This window comes from Podarcis filfolensis (assembly GCF_964270895.1).
Source record: "Podarcis filfolensis genome assembly, chromosome: 13".
NCBI lineage: Eukaryota > Metazoa > Chordata > Lepidosauria > Squamata > Lacertidae > Podarcis > Podarcis filfolensis.
Window position 1 is genome coordinate 28794586 of NC_139615.1, and position 27932 is coordinate 28822517.

Below are 27932 nucleotides of genomic sequence, written 5' to 3' on the forward strand. Positions count from 1 at the left end.
CCGCGTCTTGGTTTTCAAACTTTTTCAAAAGTCGAACAGACTTCTGGAACGGATTCCGTTCGAGAACCAAGGTACGACTGTACAGGCATGTTGGAAGGAGTTCAAGCTTTTTTTAAAAAAAGATGGTTCTCTTCAGAGGTCTATTTCCCCTCCTTGGGGGTGGGGAACCAGTGCTTTAAACAAATGTGTTTGAGACAAGTACAGACCGCTACCACTTTTCCATTTTCTTAAAACATGTTTTAGTTTATTACGTGAAAAACCATTTAAAACAGAACAAAGAGAGTTGTTTGAAAAACAAAACAAAACAAAACCCACCATAAATCCTTAAACCAACAAGGGATTAGGAGACACTCACAAAAAGACTGGCGTTGCCTTCCCTTAAAGTTACTAATTTATTTTTTAATCCTCTGAGAAGACGTCTGTGGAGGGCAACCCTGAAGCAGAATTCTCAGACAGCCAGCGTTTAACAAGGAAAACAAATAACTTGGTGGTGCTGTAAGGGATCCTAAGAGCTCGCTGCAACTCCAAAAAGCTGTTTGACGTGAATTGCTTGCATGGTGCTGTGGTAGCACAGCGCAGCGTGGGGGGGGGGATACTCTGACAAGCTTCAAACAATTGCCTTGGATTGTGTTCCACTACCGCATTTGCATCAAATCATTCTTAGGAAAGGGATCAAGGAGAATAAAAATGGCGGTGATGGGAATCCCTCAAGGATCCCACATTGCTCCATAGAGCCGCAAGACTTAATGAAGCTGTCTAATGCAGCTGCATTTTCAGTGGGAATGGTCTTAATCACCATGTGCCTGGGGAGAAACTGCATTCTGGTTAAAGGCCTTTCTCACATTTCAGACTTCTGAAATATTACATTTATCTCTGTTTTTTCTCCCAGTGTTGGAAAGTCAGATTTTCTTTTACAGACAATGAAAAAGGGGAACATTAAGAGCAAAGAAGGTGTCCTGCGATTGTAGCTCTTATCCAGATCTTTCCATGCTATTTCCATGCAAAGTTGTATAAGGATTTCCCTAACAAGTTCTTTAGATTAAAAAAAAAACTAGTTTAAAACTATGAGGTGTGTGGTGTTGTTTTAAAAGTGTTTTGTGTAGAGAGGAAATTTCCTTTCTTCACAAAAACAAATGGCAATTTAATTTTGCAGGAAGGAAGTTTTCTTTTCACTGATAACCAATTTTTAATTATATCTGAAAGGAATGGAAATCTGGAGTATCAGTTCCACACACAATTTTAAATAATGTGAAAGAGGGAGAGTGAATTTGGCAGAACTTATAACTTAATAAGCTGATTTGAAGTTGCCAAGTCTCCAACTGAGAACAAAGGGATTGTTCAGATATGTGGATGCTTCTCTAAAACACTCTATAACTTTTCCCTGGAAAGAGGGCATAAGGAAAATTTTAAAAAGCAAATCATAGAGTAAAATTGCTTCCTTGAGAGAGAAGAGTGATGCTGCTGTTGTGGAGTATGATGCAGCTGTGTGCGAGCTGTGATCTGCTTCTGTGCCAAATGATCGCTCTAAATCCATTTGTGACCCCTAGATATCTGATGTCACAAAAAGTTAAAATGCCCAGTAACCATTTGGTGGTGACCAATATACATGAAACGATACCAAGAAGAACCTACATACCACCTCTTTTCTTTCTCATGCTGTTAATCTTTTGTTTTTAAAAAAGGGAGATGCATGAAAAGTAGCTAAAAATTTATTCTTTCTTTTCACTGTCTTCCGGAACCACCGGGTCAGCTGGCGGTTCTTCGACCATGGCGCTGTTGCTTTCGGAGCCGGTGTTGCTGTCACTCGTTCCTTCCTCCGCCATGCTTTCGACTCCTTCCTGGCCACTCTCCTTGTCTTCCGGAGTGGATGTCCCTTCACCGTTTTGCTGGCTCTCAATGGTTTCTTCCGCAGGAGGCTCCTCTGCCATAGAAACAAGTTTTTCAGTGAGATTTCCCCTCCTTTGAATTTAGAAAGCTTTTCAGGCAGAACAATAGGTGTCCAAACAATGCATGGTGTGCCCAGAAAGAAAAGAAAACAAAGCAATCCTGTCTTGAGAGTTGCTATGTGTAAGATGGGTATCGTTTGTAGATTCTTGGGGCAATTGTTGGCTTGTAGAGCCTAGGTTCTATAACAACCAAATCTATACAAAGGGGAATTAATATTCGGTAATTTGGCAGACTGGTTACTTATCACAGGGATATGGCTCAGTAATCATATTAAACACGGTACGGAAATTCAGAAATTGTTTTAATTGCAGTTTCCCCAAATTCTCCACTTTAAATTCCACCAGCATTGTTTGAAACCTCCCTAGCTGGCCTGCTGCATGAACTCTAACTTCCCTTTACTGAAAATGTGCAGCCACCTCTCCAACCATTGGCCGGACTGCTATGATGTCATGGAATGAGCATTTTGAAGGCTAAGATCTGCCAGTACTGGGGCTTAGGGGCAGAAAGGGCTGTGAATTGTTGTTGGGAAGATGTGGGGGAAAGGTGAGGAGGCATCACTATAGCCATGGTAATCAACTGCTGGGCTGAGCGAATGAAGGGAGAGTGTGCAGTACAATGGGGAACAGATTCAAGGAAGTCCAATTCCACACAAAAGCTTTCCCTTACTGACATCTTTCTTTGGGAGGTGTTGGCACAGCTTAGTTCTTGCCTTCCTTCTGTCCCAAATTAAGATGTGAGCACAATCAGGATGGCGGAGAGGGAGAAGTGCTTTCGTGGTCTGCACAAAAAGGGGTAATCCCTACCAACACCACCTCTCCTAGCTCCAAGGAATAATAATAATAATAATAATAATAATAATAATAATAATAATAATAATAATTTATACCCTCCCATCTGGCTGGGTTTCCTCAACAATTCTGGCTGCAGGCCCTGCTGCCTGGCTGCATAACCCTTCAAACTGTATCAGAGTTATTATTCGTATTCTTATTTAAATAACTTTTTTATTAGGCTTCATAAATAAGGATCACAGGAATAATAAATGATACAAATAAACAGACCAAGTCTCATGGCATTTGTGTATCACAAAAGGAGCACAATAAATTTGTAGTGATATCTACAACATATATGATTAGTGGTCAATGTGTAAGTTCCTGGTTTGTGAAGTGGTTTAAGAAAAACAATAAAAAGGGGGAAACGGGACAGAATAGAATTAACATTCAATTAACATCACATACCCAAACGCCTAATCAGGAGTCCTGGTGATTGTGCTTAGATTAAGAATGAGCAATAGTCATTTTCCCTCTTATGTTACCAATGAAACAATATAACTGAGTTATGAGCAATGATGAAAGGAGCAGGCCTACGATTTCCCCACAGACTTCTCCGGAGTTCATTCTTTCAGTCTTGGTAGCTCAGTTGGTAGAGCATGAGACCCTTAATCTCAGGGCCGTGGGTTCAAGCCCCATGTTGGGCAAAAGATTCCTGCATCACAGGGGTTTAGACTAGATGACTCTTGCGGCCCCTTTCAACTCCACAATTCTATGATGCTAGGGTCTGGGGGGCTCTGTACTCTCTCCCAACAAGGAAAGCATGTAAGGAAATGCAGTTTCTCTATTCTATTCTTCACTGAGAGCTTTGTTTCCCCCTGGCTGCGGGGTGGAGTGAGAACTAGTTGTTACAAAGCCTCAACGCCTACTAAGAGAAAAGGGCCCCTCAGAGGCAAACTTGTTTTCCATTGAACCATCAGCTGCTGGACCCAGAGGCAGAAATCGAGGAAGAACCCCCGCTCTGGGCACCTCTGCTTCAAGGCTCTTACCCAGCCTGACTGCACCAAGTTCGGGAAAGTTCTTCCTCTTTTTTCTCACGGAAGAGGAGACCTTGTTTGAATGAAAGTCTGGCTGTATCATAAATGGCAACTAAAGACAAGCCCTGGTTATTAAGTCAATGCAGAGTTCAGTCTTCTTCACATCTGCATCACCAGACATGGCTGTAACCTGTTCCCGCAGTGATGCGCGAGACGCGAAAAAGGGGAAGCCACTGGGTGATGGGGGAGCCTATTAAAACTCAACTGTGCTACTCGATACAGTGGTACCTTGGGTTAAGAACTTAATTCGCTCTGGAGGTCCGTTCTTCAGCTGAAACTGTTCTTAACCTGAGGTACCACTTTAGCTAATGGGGCCTCTCGCTGCCGCCGTGCGATTTCTGTTCTCATCCTGAGGTAAAGTTCTTAACCCGAGGTACTATTTCTGGGTTAGTGGAGTCTGTAACCTGAAGTGCCTGTAACCTGAAGTGTCTGTAACCCGAGGTACCACTGTACAGACTCCAGATCCTTTAAGAAAAGGCTCAGTTTAAAACATCAGCCCTTCTTCCGACCTCGGCTACATGCCCCCCTCATGCACCACTGCTGCTTCAAGGGAAGCGCCCCCCCCCCGGGCTTGCCACACGATTACCTGCTTCCATCGGAGTGCTCCCCTCCTCTTTCTTCTCCTCTGCCTTGCTGGCTGCTTGCTCCTCCTCGGCGCTTGTGCTGTTCTGATTGCGCTCGGCTTGCTCCGCGGCCTCCTTCTCCCTCTCCTCCTGCCGCTTGCGGGCCTGCTCCTCGGCCTGAGCGATTTCGGCTGCTATCTTCTCCATGTCCACCTCCACCTTCAGGCTGCACAGCTGGATGTGGGGAAGAGGGAAAAATCACGTGTCACTTTCAAAATCCAGGTTCTCTCATCACCTTGGGGCTGCAGGCCCAAGTCCTGTCTCCACTATGACGTCACTAGGCAGCATTTTCTCCCAACTTCAGTCTCCCCTCCCTCCGATATACAATAAGGGAATAATACATACAGCAGAAATATGATGCACAATATGTATGAATAAATCACACTGTAGGTGTGATTCATATACACTATCTTAAATAGATATTTTAGCACAGAATCAAAGCCAAACATTTGAGGCAACTGCAAGCCATCTGTGCTGGCAAAGCTCAGAAACTATTATTCCTAAGAACCAACAAGCTTTGTGTGTTTCAGTTGTAGCTTACAAAAAAACCTTTAAAATTAATTTGAACTAGTCCGATCTATCACTGCTTGGCTCCGGTGGTGGGGATATTCTAGGCTCACATCTTTATTTCAACAGGATTGGTAAGATTCCTGTTGGAAAGTGCTGTGACCACATTATAGATTAATTCACACCCCCCCCCCAAATTCTGTGGGGCTTGGTGAGGCAGCACAGCCAGCGATGCATTCACAGCCACAACATTCGCGCCAGCCAGGGAAGAAGGTATGGGGAGAGAGGCAGGGAAAATGTCCCCCTTCACCGAGTCAGCTCCCAGGCTGGAACAGCAAAGCATCCCAGGTTGGCCCTGTGGCTGCCATGTGATGGCAGGAGGGTCTACACAGGAGCCAGCAGTTCAGGGATTTCTGTTGGCTACTGCCGGCCAGGATGCCACCGCCAGCAGTTTCTGCTTGCCTGCTGTTTGGGCAGGAGCACTGGGACACTTCTGACCAGCAGGGCTTCCCCGCCTATGGTGGAGCTCCAGCAGAGCCACACAGGGCAGAGGGACACCTCCGCTCCATTCAAAACCCCTCTGGTACAGAAGACTGTGTGTCTGTGTGTGTGTGGATTGCTTCACTCGCATACCAGAGACAAAAAGCTGACTGTTGTAGCCAGTGCCTTTTTTCTGGGGGGGGTGCATACCCCTAAACATTTTGTGAATCTGAGTTTGGCCTCATTGAGGGGCAGTATTTCAAGATGAGTAGGAAAATGAGAGTACCCCTAAACATTTTTTTAGGGGGGGGGAGCACTGGTTGTAGCCACGGTTTACTATAAAAACACCTACTTCGTCAGGTTTTGAAGATTTTCTTACCCATAAATGGTTCTGTTTGTGGAACAGATTTTACACACGCCCGTCTGACACATCAAGCTGGGATTACGATGGGAGTTTTTATATTTCCGTCATTGCTGTACTTACGTGGCAAACTGCTTTGTGTGGAAAAGTGACATGCATTGTTTTTTTGGATGCTGTCTTTCCAATGAGAATCTGAATTTCACACCTTCAGTTTTCTACAGCAGGCTCCAACAGCCAGACTGAAACTCCCTAGACGTTTCCTCTAGAGTTTCAGCTAGTCAGGATGGGTTGCGGCACCGAAACGGAATTACTTCCCTTTGTCAAACAACCATTTCATTAATAAAAAGAACTTGGCCAGCAACAATGAGAGTGCAGTTTAGTTTGGGGTGTTATGTGGGCCTAAAGCAAAAGCAGTGCTTTAAAAAAAAATGTTTAGGGGTATTCTAATTTTCCTACTCATCTTGAAACACTGCCCCTCAATGAGGCCAAACTTAGATTCATAAAATGTTTAGGGATATGCATACCCCTGTGTCCCCCCCCAGAAAAAAAGCACTGAACAAAAGTAAATAGTTACTAAGACAAAAAGCAGTTCTGCTGTTTTGGTCTCAAACATCATGATATAGGAGTCCCCGGGAAGCACAGGAGCTGGGTATGTTGGAGGTGAGCCATCATGTTCATTCCCCGTCGAATATTGTGAGCCTCGTTGAATCTTAAAAGCTGAGATGGGCTTCGTTTTCAGAGAGGTGATTAATATGTCTGGGCGTCAGACTAAGGTGTGTTTGGCTCACATGAGAGAATGCTCCCCCACTGACAATATTCCTACACATAGTAAGCTATGAGGTTAGTGAGAAAGGCCACCTGAAACCCAGCATGTTAGTGAGAAGGCTAATCTTCTATTTGAAGGTATATCCAGCAATCCGAGTCTTCTCCACAAACTGCCTTTGGACATGGAGCAAGTTAACCATCTCAGTGAGAGCTGGCTCTTACAAGGAAAGTCTGTGGACTCTTTGGCCTGTATTTATTTTGTCTTGGAACTAGACTACTGGTGCAAGATGCTATTTCCCCATTGCTCCTTCCCAACCTGTGTACTGGGAGGCACAATATTTCGAAAAGGTGAAGCTTTGCTTCAAAGGAAACTAAACCTACCCTAGGGCTGATCCGCAGCAGAAAACAAAGTCTCAGGCTCATTCCCTAGTCTTTCCAGACAAAAGAGCTCATGGAACCGGACAGACTCAGTAGAACAAAGCGTTAGAAAATTGCAATGGCAGAGGATTTCAGCTCTTCCTCCTCTCTGTTTTGGGGAGTCACACATCAGCCCTTGACTGAGAAAGCCTACTAGTCCATGGAACAAGTAGAAAAGCTCTGCAGAACCCTACCCTCTTCAGCTCATTGTTAAAGGATTCTGTACTCTCCAGGAACTTCCTTTTCTTGTCCTGGTGACGTTCTTCTATCTGCAGGAGCTCAGCTTCTAGTTTCCGCTGTGAGTGGAAAATGAGATTAAAAAGTGAGCACATAGCTGTAACACAAACACACGTTAATTCAAATGTTCATGCGAAAGACTGCTATATTTGAGAGCGGGGAATTTGAAGAAAAATATGCAGATCCTCTACTTTGAAATAAAAGCAGATGGTTTCAGAAACAAAATGAGACCAAGTAATGTGAACCATTTTATTCTATTGGCAAACACCTCCCAAGAAATCCTTGCCACTCTCTTGCTGTGGACCATTTCAAACATCCCTCTGCCTGAGACTTGTAAGAATGGTTAGAGCTGAGGCCTCTTCACGGGATCATAATTCTAAAGACCCATATTTGGGATGTGTGTATGTGGGAAGGTTTAAGACTGTAGTATAATCACGTCCTTAATTTCTACTAATAAGGAAGTAAAGTTTATTTTTGGCAGCACACCAGAATGCCTCAAACACTTTACAAACAGGTTATTACGCTCCAGACCCAAGCTTAAAGACATTGCAAATGGCTGTAAAAATGTTAATTTATCTGTGCTTTAAAATAAGTCAGTCTCTCTCTCTCTCTCTCTCTCTCTCTCTCTCTCTCTCTCTCTCTCGGCATACCTCTCCATATGCTTGACTGCTTGAACGCTAAGATCCGTATTTTACAAGTCCTTCTGTTATCAATTGAGTGTGTCCTGGTGACATTTCCATTTGTGTGCCAAGATGGTCCACACAGCTGTGAACTCTTTCCCCAAGAGAGTTGTCAGCCTGAATGCATTTGGAAGGTGTTAATTGGGCTGGCTTTTTAGCCACACAGTTCAGAAGGTGCAGTGCTATTTTGAATTTAGTTTTAATATGCACATATGCTGCCTCCTGAAGTATACAAAGGGATTCTCAAGGTGTCCACTGCATATTTTACAAAAACTATACCATTCAGTATTCCATTACTGCATCCACCAAAGCTTATTTACATGAATTTATCTTAATGCTGCCAACGTTTTCAGCTGTACACAATTATTTCCCATCTATTCAATAAATGTTTTCCAATCTTCTCTAAACGTATGTTCTTCTTGTTCTCTTATTCTATATGTTAAGTCTGCAAGTTGTGCATATTCTGTCAACTAAAGTTGTCATTCTTCTTTGGTTGGGACCTCGCTTGTTTTCCTTTTTTGGGTTAACAAAACATGGGCCGCAGTAGTAGCACAGATAAATAACCTTTTTCGACACCTGGGAATTTCAGTCTGAATTATCCCCAACAGAAAGGACGCTGTTTTTTGAGGGAAAGTATTTTTAAGCATTTTTTTCCAATTCATTATGGATCATTTCCCAATACTCTTTTACCCTTTTACAAGTTCACCACACATGAAAGAACATTCCGTCCACCTCTTTGCATCTCCAGCACTTATCTGATTCAGTCCTATACTTCTTAGCAAGCCTACTCAGAGTTAAATACCATCTGCAAATCAGTTTCAGGTAGTTCGCCTTCAAAGAATAGCATGCTGTAAACTTCAAGTCACTTTCCCGGAGTTTTCCCCAGAGGTTAAAATCTATTTTGTGTCCTATATCGATTGCCCAGTGTGTCATTGAGGCTCTAACAAGCTTGTCTTTTGTTTCACAGTCTAATAACATATTATACATTTTAGACAAAAGTTTCTCTTTGTTTTGTAGAAGTTCTTTTTCGAATTGTGAGATTTTGGTCCGAAAAACCATTTCCCCCCTATCTAATTTAAACATTTCATGTAACTGATGGTATTGCAACCAATCCGTAACTTGGGTTTTTACATTTTCCATTGTTTTCAGTTTAGGTTCCCCACACCCTGTACATACCATTGTTTTTCTATGCTAAATCTTGGAGAAGGAACACTTAGTTCACATATTTAGCAACTCGGGAAACAAACCCTAGCATGCAGAGAAATAGCCTCTAGCAGTTTGCATGCTAATGAAAAGTTGCAACAGCGTCTTTAGAAAGTGTGGCTCCTAGTTTCACCTGGTTCAACAGTTGAATCTCTGTGACAAAGTACAGCATGTACCGGGATATTTAAAGAGGTAGTCCATAACTTTTGTTACATTTGATCTCTCTACAGAAATTGTCTAAAGCGCTGAATGTTGGGCCTCCCCCCACAATCCCCCAAAGTCAGAAAGAGGTAAGTTCTCTCTCTCTCTCTCTCTCTCTCTCTCTCTCTCTCTCTCTCTGTGTGTGTGTGTGTGTGTGTGAATCATAGGCTCAGGATATGTGTTCAGCTACCTTCAAGAGACTTGTAGGTTCTTCCCAAGCTGCTTTTTGAAACACATGCATGTTTATAGCAAGATCCGCTCCCCCCGCAAGACACGCTTGCAAGAAGCAGCAGCAAGAGATACAAATAACGATACATGAGTTGTTTGGCATGAGGCGGAAGAAAATAAAAGGTAAACAAATCATTCAAGAAAAACAACATCATCTTATATTTTTGCACCATCTTGAAAGAAAGGGCGGGGGGAGCCCATGAATTGTGGATTGGAGGGAGGACTTTTAAAACAAGGACTAGAGTTGAACAGGACTGTAACAAATCACAAAAAAGTTTGCCAAACGTGTCTCTAAACAGGAGCAGCTGCTGTGCTCAAACAATTTCAGGCCTCAGGAAGTCCAATATTATGGATGATTTTAGAGCCCAAGGACAGAACAAAGTCCAGTATTTCTAATAAAGAAAATACTGAAGGTATTTCAAATTTTTCTTCACCATCAGCAGAGAAAAGTCCCCCTCCCTAGCAGTGCTAGTGACAGGGCTCAAAAACGGGGAGATTTTTACCTGAATAACAGGTAGATTTCAAAACACAGGGGTGTGTGTGTGTGTGTGACCGCTGCTGTTATAGGCACAGATAACCCCCGGGCACATCTCACATGAAAAGCTATTACGTTTATTAAGCGTTCTCATATAGCCAAACTTTACCTGGTGAACCATTAAGGACTGGACTTGGCGTTTGAGAACCTGCATCCTTGCCGTGGTGACCACAGATCTGACATCGGGGACGACGCTTTCACTCAGAATCTCACTAATTAAGCGGTGATTTCTCTGGAAACGGGCTGTGGCAGTGTGCTTCATAGAAAACCCGTCGTCATAATCTGAAACAAAAATGTATGCAGTAGTTACGTTATAGAAGATACCAGGGCAGTTTGCAGTTTTAACACTGCTTAGCTTCACAGGTAACACTGCTAAGTAACTTTGGGTTGTATCTAATGTCAAGTCCTACTCACAAGTAGACTCACTGTAGTAATGGGAACGACTGTCTTAGGTTGCTTATTTCGATGGCTGTACCTAAAGTAGGACTAAGATTGGATACAACCTCTTGAAGTGTACAGCTTTCTGTTCACTCTATTCCCTTCTGTCACTTCACTATCCCTCCCAAGAATCTCCAAGTTTCTTGAAATCCTGAAGCTTGGCTTTGTGGAATGCTCTCCCCAAGAAGGCCCGCCTGGTGCCTTTGTTAACATATCTTTAGGCACCAGGCAAAAACATTCCTCTTCTCCTAGGCCTTTGGCCAATTCAACAATCCACGGCCTTTTAAACTGTGTGTGACTCTTATGCTGTCCAACGAGTTCAGGACTGAACTGTTATTTGAACAGTAGACAACCCAGCTCGTGCCTTTAGCCACCACGACCTACAAGCTCTCAAACTCAATGTTTCCTGTTCTAAGTGTCACTAGATGCAGGTTCTTTTTTCTCATACAGAAGCCGCAGAGGGATTCACAATTAGAGGAAGCCAACTACATGGCACTCTGAAGCACATTTAGTCAGAAGAAAACCTCGCTGTGCTCTGCAAGGCTTTCTGCCATGTTAGTATGCGAAGTATTGCAACCTTGGAAGGGCGAAGAGGGCAACCTGTAGGAAGATCTAGCCTAGGGTTGGACAGCCTGTGGCCCTCTAGCCAGCGTGGCCAATGGTCAGGATGATAAGAGGACCCTATTCTATCTCTACATTAAAGAGTCTTTTTCCTAGCTTATGTTTGTTTATGAAAGCAATCATGAACATCATCATCCTTGGCTGCTACATAGAGTGAGAAAGGAACCAAGCTGTGCTTCACAGATGGGTGGAGCACTGGCCTTCTTTTTGTAGAGGAATGTATATGTGCCATCAGTGAAGGAAACAGGAAGGTGGCTTTTTGTTTTGTTTGCTTTTCTGCAGAAGCACAGCAAGCCTTCACCCTGTCATCTTTCCCAGCACAAGTCATTACTTAAACTGAATGGCAAACTTGCCGCCACCCACCCATCCTCCCCTAGCCAGAACCACCTACAAACAAACAAAAGAATGCCAGAGACAGTCAAGCACCAAAGGGCTTTTTAAATTTTTGCTTTGAAGAGGGGGAGGATAAATACCGGCTATGGGTTTGGCCTCGTATCTAAACAAAACTTTATTTTTGGATAGGTTTCACCGAGGAGCCACCCTGAATTTCTAGCCCATCCCTTCCAGCCAATGAGTTCAGATTGATAAAAACGTTGGACGTCTGACAGCAGCAAGGCTAGCACTTAGTCTGGCCTGAGAAATAAAATGATTGCGCACTCAATATGATGCCTCACCCCATGCTTAATTTCTGCCGTCAGAAGTAGGAGAGAGAAGCTTATTTGTAAGTCTTACTATGTCTCCTTAAACCCCCCTCCCTGCAAATCCTAAGTGTGTGAGGGCTTCTTATGGTCTCATGAAAGGCATTGTGCACAGGTTTGCGTGTTCTCTGTTACCCTCACCCCAAGTTGGAAGGCTGAATCCTGGCAAATGCAGGTTCCAGGGACAGGATAAGAGTGAGACATTTGTTTCTCTCTCTCTCTCTCTCTCTCTCTCTCTCACACACACACACACACACACACACACACACACACACACAGCAAGACAAGGTGTTGCAATGTGAGAGATGGAAAAATCCACGTTTCCCTGCAACTGAAGAGTTAGAGAGCTAGGATGACTTGATCCTATTCAGCCACTTCAACAGAGCTGTGCAACTGCCGCAATAAAGCTCATGATTTGGAAAAGGCACCAAGAAATGGGGACCTGGCCCTTTTCACGCCTTCTGAAGTTAAAAGACCAGACACGCAGAGATTGTGCTGGAGATTGTTCCCGTGGGCAGAGAAGAGGGATGCTCCCTTCGATTCCCTGATCTAGGCTCTTTGCTCAGCATACCCGCAAAAGAATGCGTTTTGATTCTGCCAAGCTTAAAGAGCATATATTCAGTATCAATGCAGTGGCAATGAGGTCCTCCTCTGAGGGTCTTCTGGTGGTTCTCTCACTGCGAGAAGTGAGGATACAGGGAACCAGGCAGAGGGCCTTCTCGGAACGCCCTCCCATCAGATGTCAAGGAAATAAACAACTATCTGACTTTTAGAAGGCATCTGAAGGCAGCCCTGTTTAGGGAAGTTTTTAATGTTTGATGTTTTACTGTGTTTTTAATATTCTGTTGGGAGCCGCCCAGAGTGTCTGGGGAAACCCAGTCAGATGGGCAGGGTATAAATAATAAATTATTATTATTATTAGCATGGATCACCCACCACCAAGCTGTGGGGCTGAGTGACAAGTAACTGGCCCAAGGGTTCCTGCTAAACAATTCTATTGCCAAGCAGCCTTTTGGAGTAAGAAGTTTCAGCTTCCCCACCAACCCCCTTGCCATTCCTTACAGGCAGAAAGCAGCACACCTGCTACTCCTGCTTACCATCTGGGTCTTCGGCGGGCTGGATGCTCATGTAAGGTTCGCCCTTCTCCATCCGGGACTGCCTTTGCCGGCTTTCCTCCTCCAGGGCGGCTTCGGCGCGGCTTTTCGCGTTGATGTAGGCAAGGTAAGCGGGTGAGTTATGGTAGGCCTTCATTGACTCGTTGTACTCTATCTATAGTTTTGACAGATACATTTTAAAAATCGCACCCAAAACAGTCTCCCTTGCCCTTGGGGGAATCCTTCTGACTAAAGGCTCCTTGCAGGAAAACAAGGACCAATTTCACGCGAATCAAGGGGTGGACAACATCTCAGGGCAGCTTTACTGAGGTTCAACTGCTCTCCTCTGCAAAGGTCTCACAGCCAGAGGCAGGGCAGGGTGTCATCTAAACATTTCGGTGCGCGTCCATATATAATGAACAGCAAAGGGAATACAGGAGGAGTGTGATGCTGGGAGGAACTGGAAGAGGGAAATCTCATTAAACTGTGCTTTATTTCCAGGTGCCTTTAGAGTTGGGGGGCAGAGAGGGACGGCACACAACCTCGACTCAGGTTTAATTGAAGGATCTGGTGTTGTGGGCTCTTTTCAAGCAATCCAAGTATCGTGTTTCTACCATACTTTCCTTAAAGCTCCCGGGAGAGCTGGGCTCGCACAGCAAAGAGTTGATTCAGTTTCCTTCAATAACTCTCTCGTATGTGAGTCTGCTTTATCACCTCCTCCTCCAGAGCTAGTCTCTCTTTCTTTTTAAAAAAGATTTTAGCCTCATGTGTGCACGTGTGAGAGAGAGACGTCCAGTGTCATTTGGGGGAGAGAGAGAGGGATTTCTTCCGTGTACCTTTTCTGCTTCATATTCATTTAAGTACTCTTGCTTCTCTTCATCAGTGAGGTCTCGCCACATCCCTCCAATGATCTTCCCAATTTCCCATAACTTCAAGTCAGGATTGGACGCCTTCACTTGGTCCCAGACCTTAATAAAAACATCTGTAGTAAAGCTCCAGCTAACTGAATACTTATAAAATTAAACACATCTATTTTTTTGTTGTTAATATCACTACCATGACTAGGGTCTTTTCTGAGAGCTATCATCACAATGCAAGGCTACATTAAGACAGATTTTTTTTTTTGCTATGCTATGTCCACTGTTTGATTATTTCTCTGGGGCAGGAAGTCAAGAGTTACGACGTTTATTCTCAGCCGCACAGTATCTTTTCCGCCAGTCTTGCCCTTAAATCCTGCATTACGTTTCTTCTCTTTTGGTCTTAAGAGAGGCCGCTGGATGAAACTGGTGTTGCTGTGTTTTTTTTTTTAAACCAGAGATGGGAAGGCCGGTAACACAGTCGTCCTCCTGGCTGAGTGACTCCTCGACAATGGATTGGATCAGGCGCTGTCCTAGGTACTCATTTTAATCAGGAAAAAGCTCACATTTTAAAAAAGGGGGAGAGAAAGAGAGGAATGGCGCTGCACCCTCTTTTTTTAAAAAAAGAAAAAAACCACACACAACTTTTCAAAAAAGCAAAGTAGGTCCTATTGTCACTACTGCAAAGTCCAGCTATCAGGCTGCACCAATCCTGGATACTTTTAAAACAGAAAAGTATGTCAACAAGTCACCAGATGCATCCTTGTTAGCAGAGAGGGGTGGCAGCAGTTTTAAGCATTGTCTAAATATTCAATTAAATGAAGCTCTTCATTTGTCCCCCGAAAGTACGGTGGCCAAGTTTCGTCCCGCAGCGAAACTAACTCCCCACCCGCTCCATTTGCATGGTTCGCTATTGCCTTCACTGTGAAAAGAGAAGACAAACTGCATTCTTAAGTTTTCCCTTAAGGAAAGAAAAAAACAACACCACACATTCAAGCACACTTTTAAGAACCACCACGAAACAGGTTAAGCACGAGGCTAACGTGGTTTTGAGGACTGCTTACGGAAATTAAGACCAAGTGTTCTGTACCCACCTTCCTGCTGTACCTCATGTAGGGCATGAGTGGCTTATCTGGAGGCTTAGGGGGTTTGGGGATTGTGATACCCGATGATGCCTAGAGAAGAACCAAATAAAATCCACTGGTTATCTTATCTCAAACATTTGCGAACCGCCAAGACAGGCATTTGCCAAGAGACGTACACAGGTAAGTGAGACACAGGTGCAGGCAACATTATTAGCTCTCATCAGAAGGGTTACATTCTCCAGCACCCTGGGTCGGGCATACTTTCCGACAGCACCTCTGATGAATTTGTCAGTACAGAGATTTCTAAATGAAAGAGAAGCAGATTTTCTCTACTTGTAACAGTGGCTTCGAAAGTCCGTTTTCACTTTCTAATGAGAGCAGCTGTTAACTCTACCAGCACTAAATACCTGAGGCTGCATCCACACCTGCCTCACCCCAGCGCTGGAGTTAAACACATCCCGTTTGTAGCCTCCACACCCACAGTTCTATGAAGCTCCCACAAACTTCAAACAGTTTGTTGGGATCATTTCATGTTGCAAAATATGCGGCTCTCCCATAATCCGCCTGCAACGCATAGCAGAGTATGGATGATGCTGTGTTTGACAGGGCCTTTCTAGAAAGCTATGAGCGTTTAGGGCAGGCATTGCCAAACTTGGCCCTCCAGCTGTTTTGGGACTACAATTCCCATCATCCCTGACCACTGGTCCTGTTAGCTAGGGATGATGGGAGGTGTAGTCCCAAAACAGCTGGAGGGCCAATTCTGGCCATGCCTGGTTTAGGGGAATGGTAGCCACTGCTCTGAATCCTGAGCATATGCAATTTTGACTTCTTTTAGGCTGGCTTCTTGGGGATAGTTGGATTTTACAGCGGTAGCTTTCTTAGATTTCCCCCCCCCCCGCCCCGAACCACAGCCCAGGGGAGCATTAGGGACACTTGCTGCCATAGGCACAGTGGCAAACCAGTGGTCAAGTTCAGGGGTGAATGCAACCTCAATGCTAAAGAAAAGAGACAGGTAACTTTAGGAAGAGGCGAGAGAACAGAACTGAAGTAGTATGGATATTCTTTCACTCAAGGCCTTCTCAGGTTATACTTATTCCATTAAGGCAGGCTAAGGGTGGGGAGAACCCAGAAAACGTATCATAACAAGAACTCTGCAAGGTTGGGTCCCTCAACCTGCACACCACATGAATCCGAATTTCACTGTCGGAGTCCAAATTAGACTGTGAGTTCCTGGAGGGACCTTGTCTTCCTTAAAGGTACAAACCGCCAAGCACCTTGCCTGCACTCAATAAGAAAGAAAAAGAAAGACACTAAAACAAATAGGTGTTATTGGCTGGCAGCTACACAGTGCCCTCCTTTCTATGATTTATTTTCTCGTTTCCAAAATACATTATTTGCACAAATACAACCTCTCATCCATCCAAGACAAGCTGACACTTCGTTTGCATTATCTATAGTTTGCCAGAAGGATATAACTCCTCAGTCTTAACACGATTTCCATTAAAAGCCTTGGCGTCCATACTTCTGCTGAAATGAGTGCAGTATATTTGTTATATATATATTTTTTAAAAACCCAAAACCAAATTTATATACTGCTTGGCTATAGCAAAATCTCTAAGTGGTTTACAAACCATGGCTATGGTCCAGTGTTCTGTGTTCATGTGGGGACTGAATGCCAACTATATTAAATGGACCCCAACGGAAGTTGCAAGAGTCAAATTCCCCACACTATTTCTGATAGTGTGATAACTCTGGAAAATGGAATTCTACCATAATAAACTATGTTCCCACATCTGGCAATTGCTTACAGTGCCAGAAGCTCTGACTTGTATCACTATTTTCATGAGCTTCTTGTTCATTTCAATGGAAGAAACTGATCAGCGCACACCGTTTCTCAGCTCACATGGATCTCCTCTTTCCATAGCAATTAATGGGGCAGCCTGCATGAACAAGATTCCACCTGCACCTTGCAGCACATATAGCTGTCCTGGAACTGAAGTGTTTAAGATGAAGGCATAAACATACAGACAAGTCTCTGCATGGATTTCAGTTTTAGAGCAGTAAGGTCAATCTCGCAGAATTTGGCAGGACCACTAAGCCTGAGGTAAAGCATGTGTGGCAAGCTTGCAAGATCAGATCTCTAGCATTCCAGAAGCACTTCAATTTTTTGTTTTGTTTTCATGCAGGAAAAAACCCCAGGCTTTGCTCCTGCTCATATTTATGAAATGCTTTGAACCAATCAATTCATACATCGCTTCCATTGAAATATCTATATATCTATATCTATCTATCTATCTATAAGTTTTTGAGATGTATGCATTAGCAACTGTATACAGATACATGCACACACATAACAATGGGCCTGAAAACATTCAGTGAATTAATTTAATGCTTATAAATCAATAGGTGTTTTTTTAAAGACCACATATATTGAAATATACACAGCAGAGAAAGGTGTAAATGCTCATGACATATATACAATGGAAATCTGTGAAACATAAAAACCTGTTTTAATCTGAACTTAAATTCAGATTTTAAAAGTCTTTGGGGATAAGATTTTTAAATGATGAATGGACAAAAACTGTATTTGGGAAAAACACACACAGACACCTTATGATGATCTTAGTAACGTAAGAAATCCTTCCTTTGAAATGTGACTTAAAAGCATGAAGGGCCATCAATTCCCCCCCATCGTATCATGTGCCTCCTGTATCGCTTTGCCACATTAATCTACTTCTGATCTGAGCACCGAGGGCCAAAAGAGGGCTCTCTTCAACTTATCAAATGAGTGTTGTGTTGAGCTGCAGACGAACTCCACAAGGGACATGAGAGTCCCTTGAGAGTTGCACACTTCGGTTTTGGGGCTGCTAGGGGCAGGCCGTGACAGCAGCTACTATGCAATCCAGCCTTGCCCAGCTCAGTATCATCCAGATTCTTTGGATTACACCACCCCTGGCCATGCTGTCCATAGCCGATGGGAGTTGTAGTCCAAAACATCTGGAGAGAACCACACTGAGGATAGCTGATGTGCTACCTTGTTTGACTATCCAGGGTGGGTGAACACTGTTCTAACACTTACTACAGTTATCGGTTACTAGCAAATTCCAGAAGAGCAACTGCATTTTATTAATTTGTTAGCTAACTTATAAAATGCTTTTTCAAGGTATATTACACATGCTCCTGGAGGGGCATGAGAGATACCTCCTTATAATGTTATTCCCGCCCACCCCCGTTCTTGTGTAGAAGCAGGCAGGGAATGCATGAAATGGGCCAGGAGTGGGATTCTTTCCCAGATCTATCTTGCTCAGCTGGGAGTACAACAATCAAGGGGAAAGGAAGCATGTAATTAAGTCTGGCCTGTATTGACCCATTACTGCCACATTATCAGGGGGAAAAGCATGAGAAAGAAGATCTCACAATGATGTGGTCACCACTGGCAGGTCACCGTGATGCTGTTTACAGCAGCCAGATGACATGAGTTAAGACAGCCTAGGTGCTAACAGGTTATGATGGAGCATTCTCCACCAGCAATGCTTACAAGCTGTTTCTTTCTGAGCCCAATTCAAGGTGCTCGTGGTGCTGTTTAAAGCCCTAAACGACTCAGGCCCCAAATACCTGAAACTGCCTCCTTCTCTACAGACCCCCTTGGGTGTTAAGATTGGCAGGGGAGCCCTATTGGTTATTCGCCCCCCCCCAAAGCTCAGGGGGTGGCAGCCCAGGAAGGGGCATTTTCTATGGCAGCTGCTAAAAAGTGCACCTGGCATCTTCATTATACTGTACAGCTGTTGTCGAATGAAGATGCACCTCTTTACACTGGCTTTTGGCACCAAAGCTGTGTATTTTTAGGACCAGGTTATGTCTATATTGTGTCTAAACATTGTTTTTAATTTTGATAACCTGCCCTAGGACATTAGGCTGAAGGGCAAGTAATATATATTGATAATAATAGTAAAAATAATGAATGTCCTTTGGCAGTAGATAGGAAGCAAGTAGGAAGGTCAAGATGGTAGATCTTACTGATTCTTTCCCCAATTTTAAGCATCTTTTAGGAGGACATCAAAACTTCACATAATTAGTTTAAAAGTAGTAATGGGAAAATCCAAAATGTTTAATTCTGAAGGTGAGCAGGTGCCCCCCCCCCAATTCCAGAACACAGCTTATTTTACACATGGAGGCAGAAGATGCCAACTTAAATGAGCCTAAGAAGATTTTGGACATTCTTGAATAGCTTAGTTGATAAACAAATTGGCTGCTGAACACTGAAAACCTGGAAGTAAGTGTTCCGGTTTTCAAATGTTTTTTGGAAGCAGAATGTCTGACGCAACTTCCAATTGAGTGCAGGAAGCTCCTGCAGCCAATCGGAAGCTGGCCTTGGTTTTCGAATGTTTTGGAAGTTGAACGAACTTCAGGAATGGATTCCGTTCGATTTCCGAGGTACCTTGGTCCTCAAACGGAATCCGTTCTGGAAGTCTGTTCGACTTCCAAAACGTTCGAAAACCAATACACGGCTCCTGATTGGCTGCAGGAAGCTCCTGCAGCCAATCGGAAGCCACATAAGCTGTGACAGATATTTGGGTTCCAAAGAACATTCGCAAACCGGAACACTCACTTCTGGGTTTGTGGCATTTGGGAGTCAAAACGTTAAGACTCGCAAGGCGTTTAGGATCCAAGGTACGACTGTAGCTCTAAAACAATTTTCTGCAAATTTGGAAAAGGTCCACCCATCTGATGAAGTAGGCTGTAGCTTCAGAAACATTCCTGCCAAGTTAAGTCTTGAAGATGCTGAAGCACGTCCACCTTTTAAGCGAACTGTTCTTCTGGAACTCAAAAGGCTGATTCCCTTGTGCATGTCTATCACTTGCTTCCTTCTCACTTGGTGCCCTGGCAAGGCAATGTGTGAGCTGCCTCCATGGAAACCACAGTCAAGAGGTTCTGGGAGTGGTGCCTGATCTGCGACAACAATTTCACCCGTATGTGATGCTCCACTTATCAATGGGCATACACGTGAACTCACCCCATTTTTTTGTATGCTTTACAAATAGAAGGCCATTATGTAAAACGTGCACAGTGAAAAAAAGAAAGGAAAAAAAGAGGAAGACTAGGGAGAAAGGGAAAGAAACCACAAGTTATTGTTGTTCATGTTTCATATTTGAAAAATGAAAATAAAAAAGTGGTATCAGCTAAGATTCAGAAGAACCTAACTCTAAAGCCATTTCTGGTCACTTCCTGTTGTTTGCCGGATGACGTAATAGTTGATTCTCCTACCGTGGCCCGGCTGTTGGTGCCCGGGTTCCCTCCCAGCCTGTAGTTGTTGTAGGCCAGATGGCTGTATGGATTGTATCCCACAAACCCCGGTGTGCTGGGCATTTGCTGATGGAAACAAATGAGACAAAAACACGAATGAGAAATGAATCCCAACGAGGAGAACACAGAGAAATGAAAATGGTTTGCAGTACAGCATGCAAAAGCAACCGGAAATTTAAACAAGCATAATGAGGTGTTAACAGCAGCTGGCTCTCTCTCCCTCTCTCAAGAGGGACATTAAGCCTGAATGAAACCTGTTGAGGAAAGAGGGGCTTCTCTCTTTAAAAAAAACTTGCCACTGCAGATTCTGGATGGGTGTAACCTCAAAGTTAAAGCAACTGCCTAGTTGAGACAACAACCTTGAGCTAGGTTAAGAACGTTGAGAACTTAAAATAAGAAAGGTCACTTTATCCAGAGACGGTCCACAATTATATTGGCCTATTCCGACCTCTTTTTCTTAATGGTGACACTGATCATTCATAATGTACGGATATTCTTCACAACTGCAATCAGGGCAGTGTGGTGGGATAACTGAAGACATGCTACAACGATAAACTATAATGTTGTTCACTGCTCCTGCTCTTGCTGCACAGAAAAAAGCATTTTGGTTTGTGACACTCCTTCTGATTGTGCAGATAAAATATAACTGATAGAATTCAACAGGATGGGGTATGGGTGTGTGAAAACAGTCCAGATCCAAGGATCCGCAGGCATGCACCTCTAGATCGTGGTACCCTGGCATCTTTTCTTGGTCGCAAGTGGTTGGTAGCCAAGTGCAAAATGCACCTGGCTAATTTCAAACACTGAAAACAGCAGACCATGGCTTGCTTTATAGCCGGGTCAGAAGAAGGGAACTGCATCATGCAATGAGGAGAGGAAGAATAAAATGCCAAAGCTCCTTGCTGACATAATGTCAAATCATGATTTGGCACTGCGTCTGAACCACCCAGTTTGCCAGTCATCTGCCCGCCTGGGGGCTAATTGCTATGCTCTGTAGGTGAATGGCAAATTGCATGCTTGATTTAAATATACATTCTAAAATAATCAATATAACCTTAGAACTATTACCACCCAACCTGCTGGGCTGGGCTCCAGCCAACCGAAATTAGAAAAACCAACTACCCTTCAGGTGCTTCTGAAGGATGCTGAAGGAAAACTCCCAAGAAAAATGGAGATTCACAGCTCTGATTCATTGCTTATCCAGGTGCTCATGGGGTACAACCCCCCCCCCCCAAACTGCAATACTCAAAGGACATGATACATCATAGGAAAGCATCTAAATACGTTTAGCCAAGTAGACCTAGTCCTTTATATGGGCGCTCGGTGCACCAATATTTTCTTAAGCCATTTGTATTTTCAAAATTAGTTCATGGTTCAAACTTCAGTATTTCTTTTGGGTCTTTATATTCAACCAAATAAGACTATAGGTTGCATGTTAACAGTTTATCTAAAATACAAGCTAACTCCCCGCCCCCACAACGAATGAATATTTAATGGCAGCTGAAAATCCCATAGCTGAGATAGAAATCGTTGAAGCTGTGCCACAAAATAAATTAAAATGAATTCTTTTTTTTGGGGGGGGGGTGTTTCCAGGGTGTCAAAAACATCCAGGAAGGCATTTCAGAGTCAGAGCACTGCCAATGAAAAAGCACTCGCCCTCATATTTACCTGCTACACTTCACTTTTCAATGTTTATCTAGCTCTAGCAAGGTGCTAGGATCTGTACAGGATAGAGAAACTGACATGGTGCAAGTACATGGAAACACCCCATAATAGGTTGCCCAGTTATGTTGCTAGATGGTTGACTAAGACCAGTAAATGAAACATACCTAACTCATCAGTACTTAAATGTCTTTATTGCTGGCTCATTTCTGAGCGCAATTCAAACCTTTAAAGTCCTATACAGCCTGAAAGCTGTCAAGTATAAGGAGGGCTGCTTACTCTCGCACAAACCTGTCTCCATGGTTAAGTCCTCTGTTGAGGCCCTTCTCTGGGTGCCTCTCCTGCAGTTTAAGTGAGTAGCAACTAAAGAAAGGGCCTTGGAACGCTCTCCCCAGGGAGACTGGCACAAAATTTCACATCCTGCTGGCATCAGGAGACTTTGTTTTATTTGCCCAGGTCTTTCAAAATAGATTTGCTTTCAGGCTGCCAATGTGCTTTTCCTGGTTCTTTATAGTTCTATTATTATCATTTCAAAATATCCCTATAAGCCACCCTGGAGGTTGTGAATCTGGCAGGTGATATATCAAATACTTTAATTAAATAAATGCAATGGGGACTCCAGCCAGCCAGATGTTTCTAGAACGCAGTGGGGGGAAAGCTTACATAGTTACCCTGGCATGAAGTGGGCGACACAAAATTATTTTAAAATTATTGCAGCCCTAAAGAGAAACCGCACAGCCACAATATTTAATCAATGTAATCAGAATTCAGTGCATCAAAAGATCTCAGAGGGCAAGGAACTTTATGTTCAAGTGTACATGAGTAGCCAACAGTTGCATGGAAAAGGTCAGGTGGGCCAAAGCTCAAAATGAACCCGGGCTTGCAAGAGAAGTTAAAAATAATAATAAAGATTTATTCAGCTACATTCAAAGCAAGAGGAAGTTCAAGCAAGTAGTAGGTTCCTTGCATGGATCAGGGGGATGTTGTGGACATGGTGTATGAGGGGATGCTCATCATATTTGCAGAGGACACCAAATTTGGAGAAGCCAATGCTGCAGAAGACAGAATCAGAATTCAAGATGACCTAAGCAGACTGGAGAACTGGGCCAAAACTAATGCAATTAATTTCAAGAGGGACAAATATGAAATTCTATACCTAGGCATGAAGAACAAGTTGAACAAACAGAAGATGGGGGGACACCAGGCTTGCAAGTAGTACATGTTAAAAGGATCTAGGGGTCTAAGTAGGCCTCAAGCTGGACATGAGTCAACAGTGTGATGCAGCAGCAAAAATAAGCTAATGCTCTTCTAGGCTGCATCAACAGAAGTGTAGTGTCCGGATCAAGGGAAGTAATAGTACTACTCTATTCTGCTTTGGTCAGACCACACCTGGAATACTGTGTCCAGTTCTAGGCACCACAAATTAAAAATGATATTGACAAACTGCAATGTGTGCAGAGAAGGGCAACCAAGATGATCAAGGGCCTGGAAACCAATCCTTATGAGGAATGGTTGAGAAAGTTTAACCTGGTAAAGAGAAGACAGAGGAGATATGATAGCCATCTTCAAATTATCTTAGGGGCTGTCACATGGAAGACATGGAGCAAGCTTGTTTTCTCCTGCTCAGGAGGGTAGAACTCGATCCAATGGATTTAAGCTAACAGAAAGGAGATTTTGACTAAACATCAGAAAAAAACCTTTCTGACAGTGAGTGCTGTTTGACAGTGGAATGGATTCCCTTGGGAAGTTGTGGACCCTCCTTCCTTGGAGGTTTTAAAGCACAGGTTGACTAACCATCTGCCATGGATGCTTTAGCTGAGATTCTTGCACTGCAGGCGGTTGGAGAAGATGACCCCTGGGGTCCCTTCCAACACTACACATCTATGATTCTAAGGAAATGTCATTGGCACCCCAGTGCTAAACTCATTCGATGGAAGTAAGTTCTGCAGAAATCAGTGAAGCTCCTTTCCATGTAAATGATATAGCTGTTGATGGCTAGATAATACAACTTTTAATAATGGGGGTTCTATTCTGTAGCCTGGTGAATAGGTAGAGTGGACAATGTTTAAATCATGGTTAAAGAAGGGTACCAGGTTCTCACACAGCACCAATCTATAATTAAAAACAAGTCCAAAAGCCAAGAAGCCGTCAGATTATGGTTTGTTTTGGAGCAAACAAACCATAGTTGAGCTGCTGGGGAGGGCTCACATATAACACTAAGCCACGGTTGAATGAACTACAGCTTAATGAACCATGGTTTAATGTTATGTGCAAACCAGGCCACTGCAGTAACTAATGACCAAATAGATATAAAATGTTTAGCAGCACCACAGAAAAAGGGGGAAATAGGATCCAACCAACAGTTCTGTCTAGTATACCCAAACCTGGGCAATTCTCAGCTCTTGAACCATCCCGAGATTCTGTTTTATTCTGTTCTGGAGAAGGTGAACCATAAATGCAACTAATACCCAAATCATTACTTTGAGACAGTACACTAGGTACATAGTTTGCAGCTTGAATGCACTCCCAAAAGGTGGGCAATAAATATTTTTAATATAGTGGTTTAATAGTAAGAGGTTTTCTTTTTTTTTGCAAAAGCAGTTTTGAGCATGGCCTTAGTATTTTTTTTAAAAAAGTGATATGCACCAATTACAGACTCTCCAGATACCTTTCAGTAGGACCATTAGTACGCAGCAATCTGTGGAAACAGGCATGCTCACATTGTTTGGGCCACCAGAAACAAAATGAGTAGGCTGTGTTCAGGTGAGGTGCAAGGAGAAGAGGGAGAACACCTACCAAAAAGGACACTGCATATGTGACAAACGGCCCACAAAAAAAAATGGAATCAGTGAGCTTTTGCACGAGTAGTGTCTGCAGGTGTATAATTGTTTATTTTTCATTATTTTCTGTTACCACACAAAATCCAGATTAAATGGCAAGAGCTATAGGATGGCATTTTGACATGGTGTCAAACATGGTGTGAGTTCTACAATAAATTCCCATCAGGAAGCCCTCTGGCTCTGCAGACAGCACCCAAAGCAGGGAGGCTGAGTTCACACATCACTTGCACTTTGGTTTAGACAAGAAGCTGCACCAAGCCTTGAGTTTGCACACCCACTCCACATAGCTAAGGAGGAGGTTGGGGGCCTTCACTTCTATTTAACAACAGCTTCCTATGTCATCCAAACCTGTGGTCAATTTGGTTAAAGAAGCCAGTTTCTGAAAACACAATTTGAAGTTGGCTTGTTTTAAGCTAACTATAGTTAAAAACCATAGACAATGTGACAACTGTTAGTAAAGCAAAAGCTTCTTCTCACCTGCACTCAGCAATGGTTTAGCATGACATGCCAGCCTGGTCACAAAGTGGAAACCTGAGGCCTCCATTTAATTCTTATCTTCTGCTCTCTAAAGTATGTTGCTTATCGTGTGCCTTCCTTTTCATAGCACACACCACACAGATGTTCTGAACGTGTTTACTCAAAAGGTTAACCTACTCTCTTTCCCTAGAAGTGAAAACCTTGTTGCTGTTCTTTGTGCACCTCACTTCCACCTTCTGCTACTGTATCTAATAGCTATAACAACATCTCCCCCCTGCCCCCATTCCCTGCCAAGGTGTTTATACCTCATTCTATGGGAATAATTACAATATACAATTAGGGAGATTCACAAATGCCTGTTATCACCACACAGATGCTCATATCTTAGCAGACTTAAAAAACAGAGCTTGACTTTATCCAGGTTTCCAAAAATGTGTGGTCACAGCTTTTACTAGGTGCTTTGGAAAGAAGCTATGTGAGATATTACTTGGATTAAAGATGCAACACGAGATTAAAATGTGTACTTTTACAAAAATGAATGCCAAATGTTATAGGAAGTAAGCTTGTGTTATAGTCTGGAAACATAGCATGCATCAGGTATGAGACCCCAAGTTCTAATTCTTGAAAATGCCAGTTAAAAGCACTCCACAGCCAGGGCTGGCAAAGGATTCTGAGGTATGGACTAGAGTCAGAATTTAATCACGCGGTTTGAGAGGAACCATTTGTCTGATTTGGTTTACAGAGCTCTGCAGTATCTTCTCTGCTGAACTAAAATGAAACCAGGCTTTAGTTTACAAAGTAAGAAAAATACTTTCATACTTACGGTTGTGGGGGCTGGGGTGGGTGGTGGGGCATAGGATGGCCTTTCTGTTTTAAAAAAGAAGGGGGGGGGGGAGAATGACTATGTAGACAAGCTGGAAACCTAGAGACTGCCAGAAAAAAATTCAAGTATCAAATCAAAAGGTGAATAGATGAGGGGGAGGAGTCTGTCGTTTAAGAAAATACTTCATATAGGAGCATCCAAGCAGTGGTTTGTAATCTTGTGTTCAGTTCCCAAGAACTCAAAGAAGTGAGTAGAATGAACAAGTCCAAGTAAATTAAAAGTACAACAGAATTTCTCTGTATTCTTCCCTTCTCCTATTCTAACTGAACAACAAAAGGGTGGCTGATTCAGTTGCTGAAGCAATAACAGACTTTTCATGTGACGGCACATCCAGACTGTCACGATTTTCAGGATTTTGGAAAATTCAGGGTGCACAATTATAGTTGATTTGGAGCTCTTGTGCAAATGAACTTTTTGCCATAAAGACAGTGACAGTAACACACTAAGTACGTAGTTCAAAATTGGGAAGGTTTAGAGCAAACTTTCTCAACCTTGGGTCCCCGGGCATTGTTGGACTATAACCCCCATCATTCCTGACCACTGGTCCTGCTAGCTAGGGATTATGGTAGTAGTTGTATTCCAACGATGTCTGGGGACCCAAGACTGGGAAAGGCTGGTTTAGAGAGTGCAGATATCATTATCAATGGAATGAAATATTGGTGCCATTCTATATGTGGATATGAATTAAATAAGAAAACACACACATACACACAGACTGCTGCTGAACTTACTTGACATTTTGGTAGAAAAGTGTTCAACCAGCTGACATTAGATCTGAAAAAGAAAAGTAGAACGTCACTATAAATCATGTTCTCTCTTGACACATCCCATATAAACAGTTGGACCAATGTAGTCCTCCAACATCTACAACTGAAGCGCATAATTGATATACAGCACTGAACAACAATCATCTATAAACTTCATTGTTTGCAGTACTGAGCTACCTTCTTAAACACAGATAATCCCCTTGTTGTTTCAGAGCAAAGATATGAACCAGTACAGGAAAAGTTTATTTCCGTCCCCCTTTAAACACTACCCACTTGTAGCGACTTCTTTCATGTGGTACCAAAAGAAAAAGTTGAAAACAAATATCGCAAATGGTTTTCCTCTCTAGAGAAGAAAAAACTCTGAATCAAAATGTGCTTGTTTTGTGTAACAAGATCAAAATCTCAGGGTCATTAATGATAACAGATTAATTTAGGAGGATCAGTGTTTATATGTGTGTGTACACACATATGTACACTCAATGAGGCCAAAATTAGACTCACAAAATGTTTAGGGGTATGAGTACCCTTGCGTCGTCCCCCCCCCCACAAACCCTGATCCTCCTAAATTAATCTGTTATCAATAACGACCTTGGGAGTTTGAGATTTATATTATATTATATATATATATATATATATATATAGCTTTCATAGAGAGAGAACTTTCTTTTTAAAAATCACGTTATGCCTTTTGTGTTTTTATGCTGTGAACCGCCCTGTGATCTTCAGACGAATAAAATAAATGAATGAACTGAAGTACTGCCAGCTCTGCCTGTCCATCCCCTCCGCAAGAAGACGACGACGACCTGCTGGACTCAGCAGGACCTACTTCCGAGTAGACCTAGTGAGGACTGCGGGGAGGGGGCGCCACCCTCACAGCGGGTGGGGGGAAGAGGACAGCTAACGGGCGCGCAGCCTCTCTCTCTCTCAGGCGCCGCACCCAGACTGGGCCCCGCAAACTCACCGGCTCCAACACGGGCCTCGGGCCTCGCTCCTTTGTCTCCAACGAGAGGGAAGCGGCGGAAGCAGGGATGGAGAGAGAGGGGGGAGGGGGAAGGCAGCAACTTCCGTTTCCTCTTCGGCACTTTCCACACAAACCTTTCCTCACGCCCTGGCTCTCTCACCCGCTCACCCCATTACCCACTTTCCAATTGAAAACAA

At 43.3% G+C, this 27932-nt stretch overlaps 1 protein-coding gene and 1 long non-coding RNA gene across 7 annotated transcripts; one reads left to right on the forward strand and one right to left on the reverse strand.

The window, feature by feature from the left end:
• Positions 1 to 215: 215 nt before the first annotated feature.
• Positions 216 to 27875, reverse strand: SMARCE1 (SWI/SNF related BAF chromatin remodeling complex subunit E1). Of its 6 annotated transcripts, none has more exons than XM_083583296.1 (11): positions 27736 to 27875; positions 26739 to 26781; positions 25948 to 25991; positions 20107 to 20211; positions 14851 to 14931; positions 13736 to 13867; positions 12903 to 13074; positions 10158 to 10330; positions 7159 to 7260; positions 4398 to 4608; positions 216 to 1921 (listed from the first exon to the last, which is right to left on the reverse strand). In XM_083583296.1, the coding sequence occupies exons 2-11, from the start codon at positions 26743 to 26745 to the stop codon at positions 1710 to 1712; spliced, it is 1239 nt and encodes a 412-aa protein (XP_083439422.1). In that variant the 5' UTR covers positions 26746 to 26781; positions 27736 to 27875; the 3' UTR covers positions 216 to 1709. The 6 variants fall into 6 exon arrangements, with proteins under 6 accessions (XP_083439422.1, XP_083439420.1, XP_083439425.1 ...); XM_083583294.1 differs by having other exon boundaries at positions 20044 to 20211; XM_083583299.1 differs by having other exon boundaries at positions 14851 to 15499; positions 15607 to 20211; positions 27736 to 27785.
• Positions 8143 to 11875, forward strand: LOC310748202. Its single transcript, XR_014541193.1, has 3 exons — positions 8143 to 9374; positions 10937 to 11040; positions 11630 to 11875. It is a non-coding gene; the product is annotated as an uncharacterized lncRNA (long non-coding RNA).
• Positions 27876 to 27932: the final 57 nt, after the last annotated feature.